Genomic DNA, 20029 nt, shown 5'->3' with positions numbered 1-20029 from the left:
TAAACTCTTTCCGCGAAATGTTTTTACCAAAGCAGAACGTGAATAAAAGGCAAAGAAAACTGACGCAACTGGATGAATACAGAAAGATGAGAAACTCCTTAGTGCAGGAGAACAAACCCATAGCCGAGGAAACAAGTTAGAAGGGGCAGGATCGAAATCTGCGTAAGAGATCTTAATTCTCCGTCTTCCGGCCCCTGGTCTGCGATGCCCACGACGAGATGCTTCGCACAGCGTGTTGCAGGTACACAGGTGCAACGGTGTACGTGCATCTTATCTCTAGACACACCCCCGGACTGAAAGTGGTACAGCTAAGAAGAGCGGGGTATATGGGAAAACTAGCTCCCGGACCAGAGAAGTGGGAGTCGAATTATAACGAAGGAGAGAGACGGAATGAGGAGAGGAGGGATCAGAAGAGTTAGAAAGGAAACTAACAACATCAGGAGGGAAAGAGAAAGAGAAAAGCAGATATAAGTAGACACAAGGTGAAAGGGGTGAATAAGGCGAAGCAGGAGAGAGTAGAGGAGACATGGAAAGAAAAGCAAAGAGAATCGAAGGACCAGGAAACTTTAAACGAAAACTTGAAAGAGAAGAAGATGAAAGGACGACGAAAGATAAAAAAGGGTAAGATCGTGCGGATGAGTAAAAGAGAAGGATAGAGGATATGACGAATCACAGGAGAGAAAAAGAAAAAAATGAAAGAAAGATGGAGTGAAAAACGTGAGCGGGGAGGGGGGAGGAGAAGGAGGAGAGGAGGAAAGAGAGAAGCGGAGAAACTGCACGGATGAGGAAGGTAGTTCCGGAGGGTTTGAGGGTGAACCATCCAAGTGAGGACCAGGATAGTCCTCGACGGTGGGCGATGGTAGCTGGCGAGGTGGTGGGGTAATAGCGACGGCGGGTAGGGCGTCGTAGGGGCAGAACCAGCGCCGCGACGCTTCGGCACGCACAGTCGCGGCTCGAACGCCGTCCCATGCGAACGTGTTATTCTCGCGGTTCGTGTATTCTTTTTCAGCATCGTGTATAATATTCACGACCTGTTCACATTCAGATAGGGATTTCGAAAGAACATGATCGAGATACATATTACGAAAATCTTTCGATCCACATTCCGCCCCGAAGATGGATTTTCTATCAAGATCGATGAAAATCAACGTTAAGTTTCTGAAAACATGACCGAGAATAGTGTTCATTGACGATGTCGTACGATTAATAACTGTGAGACCGTTTTAAGATTAAATCTGTTATCGATCGTTCGGAGTGATTTTGACGATGACATTGAAGCTTTTCAAGCTTGATCAGAGTTAATCGATCAAGACCGATTTTCAACTGAAACGTCATACGATTGGCCGATCGAAAATCAATTTGATTTAGTGACACTTTTGCAATTTACTTAACCAAGAGTACATGTTTTAAACTCTCTTTAAAGACTGAAATATTCCTGGAGTGTTTTGCAAACAATTTTTACCAGTGTACATATTATTTATTGACATAGTGTTTCTATTTAAACGTATAGTGAACTTTTGTTCCAAAAAATCAAAAGTTATCGCATGTATCGAAAGAAACTGAAATTTAATATTCGATCGGTTTAACATTCTTAGTGTAAAGTCGCGTTCCATACATGCGCTGTTTTCATTGAGTTTCGAGATACTGTCGTATCATTCCGCAAACACGTGTGTGCAAAACCATTTTTTCTCAATCTAGTCATAAGTGCGCGCGGTCGACGCTGTTATTGCTCCAGTGATTAAATCAATTTTACTATTTGATGATAATAATATGATGTATTCTTAATGACTAATAACGTCGCGGTAAAAAACACTTCTGCCATGAGGATATAACCGAACGTACGGTTAATGAGATTTGAAGCAAAGTGTATGTCCTATATTAGAGTGTGTACCTTGTGTATGGTATAGTGTATGCTAAAAAATTGACATTAGGAGACCTAGAATAATTAAGGATGTTCGGAATATGAATAGACGCGGTTGTGACTTTACAAAAAATTTGTATTTGCATGGTGAGTAGGGAGAAGGTGTAGCGATTTTGGGTCTTATTCGTTGATAAATTTCATGAACTAAGGACAAACATTAATCAGTGAAAATAATCGAAGCAATAAATGTCAGTGTAAAATAAAAAATGGCGGCGACTTCCGAGTCCCAGGATAATTATTGAGGAACTCTTTACGAGGGAATGGATTTTCAGAGCGCTATGGACACGTTTGTAGAGGCATGGATGGCTGCAAATACGAAAACAGATCAAGTACAGGTAAATCATATGTGTATCATTAATAATTAAAAGCAAATGATTATTCAAACATCCCTTTTGCTATTGATATTCATATCGAAGAAATGATATCCCGATTTTGGCATCCGTGAATAACATCATTGAAAAGTAACCCCTTCTAACATTACACAGCCAATTGGCCACCCTAGCAATTTCTGCCCTCTCGGAGCACTTCAACTTGCCACCAAGCTAATTCCCCGATATCAATTTGCCATTTTTCGTTAGATCTTAGAATAGCGAGTTTACTTGGATACAAGAGAAAGTATTTCAAATATCAATTTTTATATTAAATAAATATAAAAAAGTATAAAAAATCAATTTTATTATATAATGCACGAGACGAACAATGATTTATATAGATATATTAATCATAAGCTGGTAATAATTACGAGTTAAGTAGTTAAGTTAGTTGAATAATTAGTTGTACAGGTTAATTGTCTTAACATATCCCAAGAAAATGGCAACTTAATCACCGATTATAATATTAACAGCTCAGTTCTCAAAAATATAATACCTACATAGAATACGTGTCACATCAGAGATAGTAATTATTAAAAAATCATACCGCGGTAAATGAATAAGGAATGACTTCAGTTGAATCCGAGAATAATCTTCAACATTTAGAAACATCAAATTCTTTTAACAGATAATCAATGTATTATATATTGCCTTTAATAAATTCAAGACGATTAAAAGATCTAATGCTATCTTGTCTTGCAATTTGCTGATTATTCTAAAATTTTTGCACATAAGATAATTTACGAAGGAACAATTACGAGTACCACGAAATGCATCGAGGAAAATAAAAAATTCAACTTGACGATTAGGGATTATGTCGAGTACAGCAAGTGCTATAGAAAATGGAATTAAAAACTTCACATGTATTTAGATAATATTGATTAACCAGATCGGTATATATGGTCCTCCGTAGTAGGAATCTCTTAAGCAGAAGAAGTCGAGTGAGGTAGACAAAAGTGTCAAATATGTATATAAATTCGGCGCTCTAAAATTTCAGAAAGGCAACCGGAGCGGTGCTAAAGGTGGTAGAGGTGGTAGAAAGGGTTGTCAGATAATCCTTGGTAAAACCGCGGGTCGTATGTGTTGCGTGGATGGCCATACGTACGTTTACACGTGTACGTACGGGGGGTCACGGGTTCTGACCACGATACGGATGTGCCCCTGCCTTCTTCCTGTGCTACGACCACGTCCACGTTCTGGCATTCAATGCAATAAGACCGCATCTCCATTGACCAGTCGATCTCTCGATCGTCAGAAACTTCTGATTTTTATTTCTGACCTAGATATTCGAACGTTATTCCGATCTCGGTGTACCAACATCTTGCTGTCTTAAAAAAACCCTATCATCTTCGCGGTACGTTCCACTTTGTCTATAAACGTTAAGGATAACAAAATTATTCATAAAATAATATTTAATCTCACAACGAACGTTATTGTTTCTATACTACAACGATATTATCATTGTAACGTAAATAGGTATCCGAAAATTTCCGAGACACGGAAGTTCAATGTGCTCGTCATATGCATGTACTAGTCACATACTTTTTCTAACTGTTACTTCTAATGCGTGTTCTCAATGTGTTTCACTTTATAGATAGAGATTAGATGGAGTAGGAAATAGTTCGAAAAATATTCTTTGGACTTCTTCTCAGTCGCTCGAGTTCTGAGCGCACCTGCACGTATAAAAACACGACTAAACTTGGTGCGTGAGAAGCGACGAAATCAAAGATAATCCGGTAATGCCTGTTACTTCGATTTGTCAGGGAATCGAGAGATTTCCTTATTTAGGAGTGTTGCACCTTGTCAAGATTACGCATAATGCAATCCGTATTTTTCCTCAACAAATACAAGAACAATATTCCGTGAGGGATTCGGTAGTATTATATGGGGTTTGTTGGACATCCAAATCGGCCCCTCCCTTGCTATTCTCTGAAGTGTAACAGGCATTTACCTTCCGCTCTTAAAAATTGAGGGGAAAATATAGGGGAAGCAACTCTACACGTCATAGCGACAAATTAATTTCGTATGCAAATAAATTTCGAGTTTTTCTCAACTGGTCACTACCGAAGTACCTGGTAATAAATATTAGCGTTACGTATTAGGTACATAAATGTCACGTACGTCAAGCGTAAATTATCATATATCGTTACATTAGATTTTACGCGCAGAACGTAGGAAAGATTTCGGAATAGGCAGATATTTTTATATTCTACGAAATTTACTGACAGAAACTATAGTATACTATATAATGTTCGATGGCGAACATAATGTACTTTTATTGTTTTAACCAAAAGCTTTATTCATATTAATTTCTATCGAGCAATATCAAGAACAATAACATTTTGAAAAAGAAATTGCTATAAAATAATATTACGTACGTCAAACAATAATCAGAATAAAAGGTTATTAAACGGAATTGTAAAGATATTCAATAAATCAGATCTTTCCTTAGATTAAATTCATTAAAAGAGATCTTGTGCGAAATAAATGACATAAATATTCCACATGTGATATTTAAATCACGAATTTCTTGCACAGACAGCACGACGCGACGTTTTTTAATTTAAAGGACATCGTATGCTTTCTGTTAACATGGTAACCCAACGAGAGTTGGTAGCTTTCAAGATAACCGGAATACATATTCGGTGTTCCAAAATTCCAGTAGTGAAAAGCAGATTCCGGTAGTCGAAGATGCGTCCTTGTCGTATTGCGCGCAGGAGTATACCGTGTACGAACACCGAGGCCACGTGTGCACTCGAAAGTGCGTACATGTACGTCCGAGGATAGGTTCGAGGCACGCATGGTCACGGTATTTGACCACCCCAGCTACCGGAATGATTGTAATCCATCTATCCGGCCGCCGAAGCCGATACATCAAATGCACATAGAACTTTTCTCGTCCCTTTCCCTGACAGTTCCTCACTCAAGTTTTCTGTTCGGTTATCTTCAACATCGAACACGCTATGAATATCTTATTAATATTTATAAAAGTGTTGATACTTAACCTTACATCGTACGTCATTTGTCTAGAAATGGTAACATTGATGATTTATTTCTGTAAGAAACGTTTATCACGTTTCTTCAGGTACATCACGATCCGTTAAAAATGTCTAATCAACACACAATAATCAAGGTATTCCTGTGGTAATACAATTTTATGCGATCACATCCGTTGTAGGTTACAGGTACGTTACAATAAGTGCGACGTTTTTAAGGTGTAAATAGAAAATAAAATATCGTTCGTTATCTTCATTTAATAGGGAGAATTCTGCGTGAAAATAATAATATTTCGTGATCGTATATCTCTTACTTATCGTGTTACTAATCATAATAAATTATTGTAAATAATCCAATTCAATAGTACATAGGAAAGTTTGAATATTTAGAATTTTGAAATACTCGCAGCACGTGTTACGATTTTATTGATTTCGTTCAGCGTACGATTGAAATGATACTCTTCCTGTTTCACATAGTCTTCTTTCTTTCTTTTTTTTTTTTTTTAGAAATGACTAGAAGGCAGCGAACATCTGGTAGCGAAATGAGCAATTTACGTAACGTAGTCATGGAAGCATCAATCCGTGGATTATCTACCGCGGGAAGAGGGCCAATTATTGTACGTGGATATCGGCCATCTGATATTTCGATAAGCCTGATTAGAATGTTGCACGATTAACGTAAACCACAGAGACATTTAATTCCATTCTATCGATATTGGATAAAAACAGATATTACATTGGTCGGTGTTATTCAATCGCTAATCTCTTGTCGGGAGGATATTTTTTAAGTGCTTTGCTTTTACGAAATTGCTTTCGTCAATCATCCAATGCTACTTATAAATTGGAGTTAAAAGATGAGATGTGATCGCTGATTTTGAGCTTGTACACGCTTACAGAGAATATTTAAAACGTAGAAAACCAGTTTACAGCGAGTCACCAACTTGTAAACTGGTTTTTTTCGTTAATAAACACCAGAAGATTATATTGATAAATGAAGCATATCATTTAGAAGTTGAATTAAATGTTTTATCTATCGTACGTTTTAAATGCATGAAATCTACAATTCGTGTAAAACGATACAAATTAAAATTATCCCAATTAATCAATTAACAATCGAAAGCAAGTTATTTAATACGATTTTAATCTATCTTCCGCTTCAAACAATACATTTTCAAATTTGAGAACCTCCAGACAATTAAATTTAATAAACGCCACCGTCATAAATAAATTACACGTCGTATCTAGCGCTGCTTTCTTGCATAATGAATTATCCGTATGAAGCCGCGTTACGAAAATATAAATTCAAATTCAAGTAACAAGTAGTATGCAAAAATAAAATAAATCGTGATCACCGTTTCGGATTTCGTTCGATGCTGGTGCACGTTATGAAGAATAGAAATCAGCATTCGTAAAGAAAGAAACCATTTAGAATTTATCAGATCAAACGAAAATGGGAATGGAATCCTACTAAAATTATCCGGATAAGAAGAACGAAAGTTAAAATTTCAAGAAAATAATACGCGTGGAATACTGGATAATTTACGCGTTACGGATACGGTGGAAGAACACGAGCGGCAAGATTCAACACGAAAGACGTCGCAAAATTTCTGATAGGAAGATGTATTAATTTAGAAGGTTATTGAAGCTGACGCAAGGAGTACTCCGAACTGGACCTATGTTCAATTGCCAAACATTGTAGGCCGACCATTTCTAGTTCGAACTTACGTAAGCTCGTTAGAAAGACGCGACACAAGTCTAGCCGCAAATAAATTCACGGAATTTCTGGGGCCTTTGATCGTCACAGGACCGGGCAGCATTTTACATTGGTCGGCGATTAAGGTTATCGTCTTAACGGGAAACACTCTAGCAGGAAACGTCGTTGACGCGTATCTCTGTTACACCCGGTAGATAAGCTGATCCGCCGATAAACGATGCCGAACCGTTGTTTGCGATGCTGGCATTAATTCGTGATGATGTTGCATTTTGCATACAACAACCGAGTTTACTTTTTATTATTCGTTTAACTTTTTTCGGACTAACACTGATAGGCACTTCCTCTTTTATTAACAAGAGAAACAGCCACGAATTTGCTCGGTATAATTTGTGAATTCTTTGCTCCGCTCAGAAATTATAGATTGTTACTTTCGCTTGCGAAGGATAAAATCGATAGCCACGATAAACTAGAATTTATGGTTACATCAGTTATACGTAATATATGTAAGTATATATTTATATATATACATACGTAAGTAACTGCATAGAAAGACAAGGGGTAATTTAAGTAATTACTTAAGTCAAAGAAAACAAAATTCCCTCTCGTGCAGATTTAACATTGAATTCCTATCTGTAAAACTACAGCTGCGAAACTTAGGTACGTACATAAGAGTATTTTGATTCTGTTAAATTTGTCGTCAATTTTTCTTTCTTTGTCGAATTTTTGAAGATAACATTTAAGAAATCAATTAAATCAATTAAAATTAGGTAATCGAGAAGATAGTAGAATTAAGAAACGGAATAGGTAAGCAGTGGAATTTACGTTGATTCGGAAATTGTTGGGATATACAAAGGAACATGAACGCACCTTTGCACAGTGAATGGTGCATCCCCTTTCGCGTCACGTCGAAGTTACCGCGATATCACTTGGGGCGTTAGCCGGATAAGCCGCTAACCCCATCCACCTGTTGCCTTTTCTTATGCGTTCCCGCTTACAGGCCCGCGTTCATCCTCATTCCTCGCGTAGAAACGAGCCAAGGAGCAGTCGTCCTCTTTCAATCCTCGCTCACCTCCGGATTTTGCCTTCCTCCCTCGTCCACTACTTTATACACCGGTGTCAGGCTTGTGCTCCTTTCCTCTCTTCGCCGCTTCCACGGTGTCTTCGTCAGTCTCTTTTCTTCTACGTTTTCCTTCTCCACCTCCTCCACCAGCGCCGTCTGATTCTTTTGCTCCTCCGTCTTTTTCTCTTTCCTTCTCTCCTGCAGTTCCTTTTCTCGCCATCTTGTACCCTCTTGCTCTCGCACCCAAGCCCGGGTCTTCAGCGGTCTGACGTGTTTTTTGCGAGTGCATACCTCGAAGCAGCTCCCGAAACAGTAGCTGGTACCCCGGTACAGTCCGGACCAGTGAAAAAATCAGCGACCCGAACTCGGTCCTCTCGTTGCCTATCCACCGATCAACGCCAACCGTCGAATATTTCTTCGACCATTTTCTTGCGATAGATTCTTGCACCGAGATGATGGGATTTACACGAACTTAACGCCAACGTATCACATCACCTTATATTCGCTTTAGTTGTTTTCCCATTATTTATGGCCAATTCGTGCAGTCGACGTACAATAATACTTTGTAGTTTATAAACAGATACATTGAAACAAAATCTACAGCAAAAAGAGCCCGCTTTGTTTATTCTATCGCCTTCGTGATAGGCTAATGAAAAAAAAAAAAAAGAAAAAAGGAAGAGTAAGGAGTAAGTATACAATTTATTCTTGAAAGTGGAAGAAAATGCCAACCTATAAAATACAAGATTTTATCATTTCCAATTATATGTAGAATTGCGCGAAAGAACGTAAGATTATGTTAGAAATGGCACGATCAAACCTACTACTGATTCAATATTGCTTATCTTTGTAAAGTTTCGATGATACAATCTGATTGAACTTTGAATCTATTAATTCGGCAGTGGCAAAAATCTATCTATAGAGGCCGTACAGAATTATCGTAATAGTTTATCAAAACGATGTATCGAGTATAAGGTGTGTATCTATATATAAGAAAGTATTTTCACTGAGAACTGTTTAAGTAGCAAATTAGTAAATATCACGAATTGATTAAATAATTTTTTATTTCAAATAGATAGTTAAGTTTTGTACATTTGTTCATTTATTTCCTATGGATATTTTCTTTTTAGGAAACAATATACAATAGAATAAATATCTTAGAAAACGAGGCATAATTAATTTATTTTCTATAAATTTACCAGAATGAAACGCAAAGTTTATATCGAGAGTATCGTGTTAGGTATAGGAAAATAATGTGAAGAACGTTGATTCGATATATTCGTAATAAATAGAACTTGGCAAATTTTTATAGCATATTATTATTACATAAAAAGATAATAAAATTTGCACATGGAACTAAATTATTAAATATTTGTGTTACTATACAGTAGGCTATTTTACTTAACATTCGATATATTACAAGAACGTTATTAAGTAAATTAATGTTTTATAATGTAAACTAATTTTATTTAGAGTTTATTTATAATTAAAGTTAAGATTTATTTATTATGAATTTTACGGTATAAAATTTTGTTAAATTCGATAAATAGTCGATAATATTAACAATTTTGCAATCAGAAAATGATTTTGTTGATTCATAAATTTTTACAGCCCCTCTCTTTTCAAAAAATAATTTTGAAATTCATTCGTTTCTTACATTATAAAAATATTACTGATTGATTATGATGATTTATATCATTAATTATATCACTCCATATATAACAAGTATCTCTAAATATACTTACTGTATTTTTTTGTGAAATGTGCGCTCGCCTATCTAATCAAATTTGATTTAAGATCTTGATGCAACCAGTCTATTTAATATATTTCTACTTTAATTTAGCTATATTTTTAGATAAAACAACATGTCGGTCATACTAAATTAAGCATTATTTTATCACTTGTATTATTATATAAAAAATGTATTTTTAATCTTCTAATTTGATTTTAATCATTATTAAATCTCTTACTGGGTTAAGACATTTGATCCAAAATTAATTTAAAATTAATTCAAAATTATTCGTACTGAACTTACTTATAATTCACAAAAATTACAAAAGATATAGGGTAAACGAACGTAATTAATTGTAAGTATCTACTACAGCTTCATGGACATTTTTAGCTATTTTTTCGATCGTTTTATTAGCATAGTAGGATAACGGCCAATAAAAATTGAGAGTAAAATGCGTTGCGGATCGAGAAGATAATGACGATAGAGTATGAGAGGGTTAAACGGTTTCTTGGTCGATTTGGTCATGCAGTTCCTCGGAAGCGTCATCGACGATCCAGTTTTCAGACAACGAAAACTGCCACGCGGTGCATTTCGCACTTCGGTCGTAGTGTAGGATTGTCGCATTCTGGGCCCACTTGACCCTCGTTGACATCGTGAACGGCTTAGCCGTTAGTGTTAAGTTCAGTTCACTCATACATAAATCTAAGTCCGCGCTTATGCCTTAGCAGACCGTTGTCGGAATTGAGCACGTGTTCAGATTTCATCGACGAGAACGCTTAGATCATCCGGCTCATTCGATACGACCGAATCGTCGCGGATTCGACTATGTTAAGAGTGTCGTCTCATCGGAATTAATGACGAAATTATTACGTTGTTCTCCTTATGTCTATTATTAAACCGCACAATTAATGCACAGCTTTCCCTGCGTCTACTTTATCTATCTTTACGTGTCCGCTAAGGATTGTTGATGATCGTTTAAATTTATCACTTTATTTCCACGAAAGTTACATTTTACTCCTTATTATTGGTCTTAACATATACACATACACACACACACACACATATATATACAAAATTTTGTATTAACGCGTATGACCTCTCGCCTAAATTTTATATTAATTTATATTACTAATAATTATCAACTTAAAACGTTACAAATTCTCTGTGTTTGATAAGACGAGAGCGAGATTAAAATGCAATGTAATTGGAAAATCGCAACAGTGCTAAGATTATATTACAATATATAAGCTATAAAGATAATTGAAGATTACTTTTTTCGATGTATAATAAATATTTTGCATTTTAATTCATAAGTATTTCACAGTTTTATATATTTGAAAGGTTTGTTATTGCTGCTATCATCAAATATTTCAGAAAGAATAACATATAAAAAATAAATTACGCTACTATCACGAACCTTTATATATTAAGTAAAAGCGAAAATATAATATATATTTTCTTAGAATATAAATTTATCTTAAGAATATTTTAATTCAGTATTTCACGTACTTTGATCCATTTAATTATAATCATATCAGTAAGTAGACACGTCTATAAACTGAGAATTCGCAATTTTCAATGAAATTAATAAGTATTACAGCCTTTGTGTAACGTAGCATGATAATCATAAACCGTAACTGTAATCCGTAATAATTGCAATCCAGTTATACACGATTTTTGAAAGCAAGATACGCACGTGGTCCTTCGTGTAAAATGTATACAATTCCCTTTCCATTGTTTTACACGATTATCATATGTACAATTCATGCATCTGACAGTTTTGAAATAAGGAGGAAGAGGAGGGGTTATAAGAAATCTCATTGTATTTGACAAAATAATAGTAATTAATGGTTTTTAAATATGCACATGATTGGACGTCTTTCTGATCTATTAGTGTTTCTAGTTTAGTATGTCATTCATAATATTGTTAGTCACAGTTCACCAACATTTACATTTAGGTGTATGTACGTATTTTTGGGTTAATAAATTCATCTATAATACTATAAATACTAATATATAAACTATTACTATTTTTGGTGATATTTGAATCTGTGAATATTTAATCATCAAATGTATAACAATTTTAACAAGTTTTTCTAATGTACTGTACTCAACGAACGAGAACTTCTTGCGATTCAATGACATTGTATTATATTAACAACGAGTGTATGTTAACAATATGTACATATTGTCCGAAACTATACACGATAATTTTCTGAGAAATCTTGGGAATGATCCGACATAAGTAAATAATTAATTAGGAAGTTGAACTCTTTCGTTTGCAGAGCCAAGCTTTGGCATTGACACACAAGACCTCGCCACCTTCGAGGCCGAGCAGTGTGTCCTCGTTACCGAGGAGTCCTCAGTCTCACCAGTCCCAACAGTCTCAGCCGCAGAGTACTACTCAGCTTCCGCCGGTGCATCCTCATCAATCGCAGACACCCCTAAGCACGCCCCAGACACCGTTTGCTGCGCACAATCAACACCCCAAGCAAGAAGCAAATACAAGCCCCAAACAGGAGGGATTCGATCTCAGCAAATCTACCTCCAGTACGGGTGAGCTTTACCATTTTTTCCATTTCTTTCATCTATCGTTCGATGATCGTAGGTGGTCGAATTAAATCAAGTAAATTGCTCCACAGTGATTTCTGATAAACAATTGAAATAAGATCGGGAGAATTTTATTACAAATAATTTGATACTATCGGGTGATACAGCTTATTCATAAAATACTAGAATTAATATTTAAATGATATAATATATTCTATATGATAAAGATATTATGTATCATACCTTATGACACCGTACCGTGTATACAATACAATAAAATATATATCGTATTTTATAAAACACTTGCATTTACGGTGCTATGCAAACTGTATATAACAAAAGACATTGTAAAGCTTATTAATTAATTTTACGAAATTATAATGAAAGATTTTAGCGCGATCCTTTCATACTATAATCGAATTTATTAATTATTTTGATCACTTTAGGATTATGAAGGCAGAGATTCCAATTTGTATCATATTATTGTATCGACATAAAATTTTAATTCCATGAAAGTATACGGCATAGTTTCCAAGTTGCATGATTCCAAAAAAAAAAAAAAGAAAAAGAAAAAACAGAACATCAACGCAACATTTTATTCGCAGTTATTTTTTAATCAATCTACATTACTCAATTCTATCTTCTGACACTGTGGATACGAAAGGATTTGCTCGAGGAATTGCTTAATATTTATTTCATCACTGTTTTCTTTTCTACCCAATTGCTATAATTCTATTAAGTTTGAAGAAATTGAAATGTTTACAAGGATAGAGTCTCTTTTTACATCATTTACGATTCTTTATCTGATTTGTCTAATGCCTTGTAAGAGAAATATGTAAGAGATTATTTGTGTTTTTCGACAATGTTGTATTTACATAAATTTTATGTATTATTTTACTACTTGGTGCTTCAAAAACTAGCAAAGTTATTCAATTTTCTTTTTCGTTTTAATTCCTCTTTTGTCTCGCTTATTTATTTACCCTTCTTAACTAAGTTTCATCCAAAATCACATTGAATAGCTCATGTGTTATTTTCTTGGACGTACATTACCTTCGTGGTATTGGATCGAATAAAAACGACTTCTATATGTTTACATCGTGAACCTTGGTCTAGACTATCAATGTCGATGATGCCACCAAACTATCCTTCACCACATATTATGTTATTCTTTAATAGTAATTGATGCGCTTAAAATACGCCCGTTTAAGAAAATATCTATTTGAAACGATTTGATTTAATATAAAAGATAAACGTTTCCAATTAAAGATATTTATTCTACACTGAAAACTGAAAATGTTTTCAAATTATTATTTCTTATTAATCGATTATTGCTAATCTACTTTACTGTGTGCTAGATAGGATGTTAATATTATATTATTATTATATATGCATTTTTTATTTACCTGTATTAACTATTACTAATATATTATATGTAAATTTTATATAATATTATCGTACATTATACATATAAGAATTAATATGAATATATATGTATATATAGGTACATGTTGCGTAAAATAGAATATATGTGTAAACAAAGAATCTTTTTTATGAAATGCGTGAAATGGAATACTACCATGATACTTTCACTGGTAATTAATGAGCATTAATAATAAAAATAACAAACTAAGTTACCCTGCAAATATATGACAAAGTATTTCATATGACAATAAAATTATTAACGAAACATTCTGCAATTGCAAAAGGAAGTAAACGTACATTAAATTTTACATTACGATGGCATCCCTATTCTTGAAAGAGGCGTTTTTTTCGTCAGATTTTACATTTGATTTTCATGATGTCAAATTTTTCTAGCCATACAAAAGCACTAATAAATGATAGGAAGTATAATATAGGTACTTAGAATTAATTAATTAGTGTGTAAATGCTATGATAAATATCTACAACGGTGTTTTAACACTTTTTGTATTCACTGTATATGCACACGCGGTTGTTCTAATTTTTAATTCTACCAAACTTTATTGAATATACTATAAGCGCATCTCTTTTTAATTTACGTATAATTTTGATGCCTTAATTGGTTCATTTTGTGTTGCACTGATTGGTTGTTTTTTAGCTTAGCGTAATGATCACTGTAATCGTCTAATTAATCCCGCGTCTTTTCAAACAATAAAAATAACCCGGTAATACTGTTCGAGGAACAGTGGAACCGTTAACCATTGCAATGTACAAGTTAAAGAACTTGGATTCCGTGTTCGTAGAGCAAGTTTCCATCGAGAATGACGAACAGCTCGTGTGCGTAGACGATGGAGGTCGCTCGAAGGGGTCGTTAAAGCTCGTAAACGAGATAGACTATCGGCGGAATTTCCTTGATCCTCGATAATGCAGTGGAAACAATTTGCACGCGTCCGTTTGCCGGAGCGAACGAAAACCGGAGTCCACGCTTGGCTTCGAGACGTATCGATCCCCTTTGACAAGTGTTTCAACGTGTTCCTTAAATAGCAACATGGATCTAGAATATATCTATTTATTTGCTAATGTAAAAAAAGAAACAAAAAGAGAAGAGAGGGAATAAAAGGAAATTAAAGAATCCTTCCCTTTCGTTTAAATTAGTTAAATTAGTTTCTTTAAAATACTACCCGTAATAATTGCCATCAATCTGTATCTCTTTTTTCTCTCGAACCGTTAATACGATAATACACTGTTACGTTTAACCATTTAAAAAGCTAAAAAGTTTACGAGAAAGATAGTTTACGGGACATATTCGAATGTTTTTGAAAGATATATCCCAGTGGAATTCCCATGATCGTGACTTTGGGTAAGAAAACGGTGATCGTTGAAATATAGGGAGCGGAAAAGTACATATTTGCCCTTGGAATTTCGAATGACGAAGGCAAAAGGGAAGGGAAGACGTGGAAGCACGCACTTCTTCAATCTACGGATTTCGAGGATCCTCTTTAAATCTTCAGCGTCAAGACTAATCCTCGGTCTTCAGCCGATACCTCCTTTTCCCACTCTTCCGCCGTCTCCGTCGCTCTTATCTCGACTTTCCCTGTCGTTTTCGATTTTTTTTAAATCCCATGAAATTCCACGAAACCTTGGGATCGATGGAAAGAACTGTTTGCTCAACTAGCTCAGTCCGATGACTAGCCGATGATTTTTCCAGCGCATAACAAACAAATCTATTGCTTGGTACTTCATACCGAAAACTATCGAGATATCTGATGACTGACTATGATATTTAATGCGACATGCATAAAGTTGTTAGAAGGTAGGACAGTCAGCTGGTTCAGCAGCAATTTGTAGAATTTACTTTAATTTAATTTGTTTTATCGGCAAACTTGTTACCGTTGTGCAAGAGGATTTATTAACGCCGGTAGCTTAAAACTTGCAACATGTAAAATTTCATTTAGAATATTAATTTTATCGTACAAAAGAGCTCAGCTAATATATTTATTTAAGTTCATGTACAATCTGTTTACATTTAAATTTAATAAGTAAATTTTCTAACTAGTATCATCCATATCAGTTCATAGACGTTCCTTCAATGGTTCATATATAAGTCTAATAAATCCAAATCAAAGATTTCTTGCGTTTTTATATTAAATTGCGTCGATTGTGAAGTTTCTCAATTTATTTTTCACGAAAATTAAGTATTTCTGCTTTTACTGTTACTTGCAAATCTTTCTTCTTATTTCGTTAGAATCACGCAGCGTTTACTATTGTTCGTAACACTTTTAATTGGAACTTTTCTAATATTTCTACAGTAGAGTTAAGCAGAACCTCATCGTTAAATTTCATACGTCCTGCTACTATCTGTTGGAACTTCTTCAAAATAGCTTTACTGGAAATCCAGTACAAAAAAGACGTTAAACAAAAATACCTTTATGTTTCTTCGATAAAAATTGCGTCGTCTTGTTCACTGGCTGGCGAGTACGACAATCGCGACTTAGGGTAATAGAATGCGTGTACATGTGTCTCGGTTGTACCTGTGCGAGGCTAGCTTGATTTCTCGTGTACGTATAAGGGTTGAGTATCGAGAGAGAAGGATATTGTAACCCTTACAATCTAATCCGGATTAAATTTGAATCCCTGGCTATGTGGCTGGGCGATCCGCGAACATGTACTACACCGTCTTGCAGCATACGATTGAACTCGTTATGACATTTAACCCATTCTCCAACTCCATTTAGATTGCTATGGAACTGGAAATCGAACTTTTGATCCCCTCGCCTATTGTTTATCATTCAGAAGCTCTGAATTTATTTATCGATTCACCTACACCGGTATATTACGGTTTGATACGTTCGAAAGCTTATTATTTTTTAATCATTTTCAATGGAAACTTTAATCAGTTACGTGGTATTAACTATGAAAGAATCAAAAGCGACTCGTTATTTGAAGAGTTTATCCGTCTTTCTAGTCAGATGTCAATAGTGTTCCATTCGGTTCGAATTATTAATTGATAAATTAATGAAGGAAATTTGAAGCAAGTGATAAAGCTGGTATGGAAAGTTCCCTAAATGTCCAAATTCATGATATTTTTGGTAAAATTAGCACGTATCAACGTTATATCTGATTTATAAAAACTTCGAGGCTGTGTCACGGCGTAAGAAATTATTAAACGCTTAAAGATAAAAATGATCTGTATTGCAGAAATTATCCTGTACGCATACAGCTATATATGGCTTGTAACTTGTCCACACAGAAAGCTAAAGACAAAATCGATATCATTCTTTTGACAACGTTCATACGATGTACGAATATAGACATATCTCTCATTAATTACGTGTGTATATATGCGATTAATTTTCATTATCTTATACGTGATCTTCTCTGTTACAAGCTATACCTTTTGACAGAAGATGTTATTAAATATGTATTATCTATCTATTTTTATATTTTCCAGTTGCTATTCTAAGAACTATGAACATAAGTAATGAAATACAACTAGTGAAAAGAAAAAAGTTTAGCTGTAAGCTAGTATTTAATAAAACCAATATCTACATGTAAATGAAAAAGTACGTGTAACGAATAACACGGTAGAAGATTATTGATTTATAGATATTCTATATTTATATGCAATGTATATTACATTAATATATATGAAATGTACGAAAATTTAATGTAATGTAAAATGGTAAATTGTAAACCATCATCGAAAATTATTGCGACGTTGAGTAGTTCTTAACTATGAACGCAATGTAATGTCAAAATCTATACTTGAGCGTGGATAAATCCGCATTACTCGTATTTAATCGTATCGCGATGTCATTCGTCCGAATAAGAACAAACAATAATCCGCCTGATAAATATCAATCAGCACGCGAAATACCCAAGTTTTTAAAAATAATCCTTTAAAAACACCGAGATTAAATTGTTGGATAGTTATAGTGAGAACTCGTGAAATTAATGTAATCATATAATATAGCATAATACTAGAATTCGAAGGAAAAATGATTGCATTCGGTCGCGGGAACTCCTAGCTTAATAGGAGTTCCGTTTAAGCGAAAAGAAATACACGCGTAACAAAGCTGATTCGGAACTCCGTTTAATTGCATTCCATTTCGACGAAATTCGCGTCTATCGGATTTAATTAAGATTATTCGAAAATGTGAGTGAAATTTGTTCTCCGGAAGGACAGAGAGCTCCGTCGTTGAGCTGGTCGTTAAGACGAAAAATCGAACGAAACGAGGTTTAAAACAGAGTGTGTCCCCAGCGAAATGAAAGAAGAGTCGGTTGTAGACTTTCACGTACACCCTGTAGATAATGCCTCGACTGTCGTGGAACACACAGGATATGCCAAGAGTGGAACACTGGTGGTGTGAGCGCGAGATGCGAGGAAGAGAGGATGGGGGGTTAGGATTAGCTGAGTTGTGTGCGTTGGATTTCGGATTTGGGCAGCAGGCGGTGGGAGGCGGGCAGCGCACACTCGACCAATAATCCCGGATTAATCCCAGATTCGACCATATACGTATACACATGTACCGAACCAAGGACTCACACAGTTACACCAACATATATATCCTCGCAGCGAGTTACCAGTACATTCGCAAGGGACGCGCATGGAGTCCGGTCAAACCAAGTGACTGAAGTATACGTGGTCGCAATACGCGTACATTTACACGAGCGTGCACCTGCAGTGAGGCGCGATCGCGCACACCGAGAGAAAACGGTGCACGCGCGTCAGGACTCGGAGGAGAGAACCAGGCCGAGCCGCCAAAGGATTTGGCTACACGCACACAAAGCCACGCACACACGTGAGGACACATCGATGCAACGGCCAAAGATAATCCTCACGAATACAGAACCTGGATAATCCCCGTGTAGAACCGTATATACGGTTGCCGGATCGCGTATGCGTATACACGTACGAGAGCACACCTATCACGGACGCAGATGATGGTCCGTACAAAAGGGTGGCGCAGAGAACGACGGCGGGGGTGGATCAAGGGTGGCGACGCGGGGAGCTGGAGGACTATGGCAGAGCACACAAGGTTTAGAGGCTAAGCGGCTCATCCCCCAGAAAGCTTTACATCCCGTCCTGATACGACGGGAATTCTACGAACGATTCGAAAGATATCCTCTTTGTGAGTTGGGGTCGAGGCGCGAGTATGCGCGGCGTGACGTGCCGTACTGCTTCGGTTTATATGGAAATATTGGTCGGTAGTCGGTGTGAAAGGGACGCAAGACGATTTTACTGCTCATCGTACGGCTGACGATTACAGGAATGCGCTGTGTTTTTGTGGATTCTGTTTGTTTGCCCGGAGAAGTTCCAGTTTTTGGTGAAATCCTGAATCGTTTGCGGAGGATTAAACACAAGGAAGATACGCGCTGGCCGGTATCTGCGACTCCAATTACTCTTCGATGTATGTATATTTCATGCAGTTGGGAATATCGGCAGTAATAATTTATTAACATCAGACGATATTAATTTATAAGACACGAGGTTTCACCGCTGAACACAGAGAACGTGCAAGCAACTGCATACTATGTATAACATAGTTATTATGTAAATTCCATTTTCCTGGAGATAGAAGATAGATTATGACTTGGGATTTAATTTGTACTTTTTACGGTTAAAATTCGAATATATCGTATGTAAAACCTTATTATTCCACGGAAGAATCTTCCTCGGGGCACTAATTCATGGAGACCCATATGGATTTTATCTCCCTCGTTCCTCTCCGCGGAGAAGAAAAATGCGGGGACACATTCGCAGAGGCCCACTTCTCTGTGACCATAATCTTAATCCTGGATTAAATGATCTGGGGTTTGTATAATCTCGCCATTTTGTCCCTGAAACGAATCTCAGGATTAGAGAGTCTAAAACCTCGCAGTCGTACTATGACGATAAATCCGTGGATCATATAACCTCAATACATGCACATACTCTTAAATACATTGTAATAAATGGCACATATAAAGTTTATTGACTTTGACGTGTTCAGCGATGTTTTAACGTTTGTATAACATATTTGCGAAAATAAAGATAGTACATATCGTCACTTTTAATTAATTAGTATGACCAATGGTACATTTCATGTTCTTAAAAAAGTTTATTATATATTATTTAATAAGGGGAAACAATTCTCACATATTAGAATATAATAACGTCCTCGTCTTGATATTTTAAAATTCAGCCATTGTAGAAAAAAACTCTAAAATTTCTCAAAAGAATGTACATTGTATAATTGATTTAATTTTTCAACAAAACATTATCTAAA

The 20029-nt window shown here is 35.7% G+C and overlaps 1 protein-coding gene across 4 annotated transcripts in view; it reads left to right on the top strand.

Moving 5' to 3' along the window:
- Positions 1-921: 921 nt before the first annotated feature.
- LOC122571564 (homeobox protein dve-1) overlaps positions 922-20029 on the top strand; it is a 58591-nt gene continuing 39483 nt past the window's right edge. The window contains exons 1-3 of one of the 4 annotated variants that reach the window (XM_043735486.1): positions 922-2256; positions 5796-5905; positions 12077-12341. In XM_043735486.1, coding sequence (XP_043591421.1) covers positions 2220-2256; positions 5796-5905; positions 12077-12341 — 412 coding nt within the window. In that variant the 5' untranslated portion in view covers positions 922-2219. Of the gene's footprint in view, positions 2257-5795; positions 5906-12076; positions 12348-20029 lie in introns of all 4 variants that reach the window. The other 3 variants (XM_043735487.1, XM_043735485.1, XM_043735488.1) reach the window with 3 other exon arrangements.

This window comes from Bombus pyrosoma, linkage group LG10 (assembly GCF_014825855.1).
Source record: "Bombus pyrosoma isolate SC7728 linkage group LG10, ASM1482585v1, whole genome shotgun sequence".
NCBI classification, from domain to species: Eukaryota; Metazoa; Arthropoda; class Insecta; order Hymenoptera; family Apidae; genus Bombus; species Bombus pyrosoma.
The sequence above is the reverse complement of the archived record's forward strand: the minus strand, read 5'-3'. Positions and strand labels throughout refer to the sequence as shown.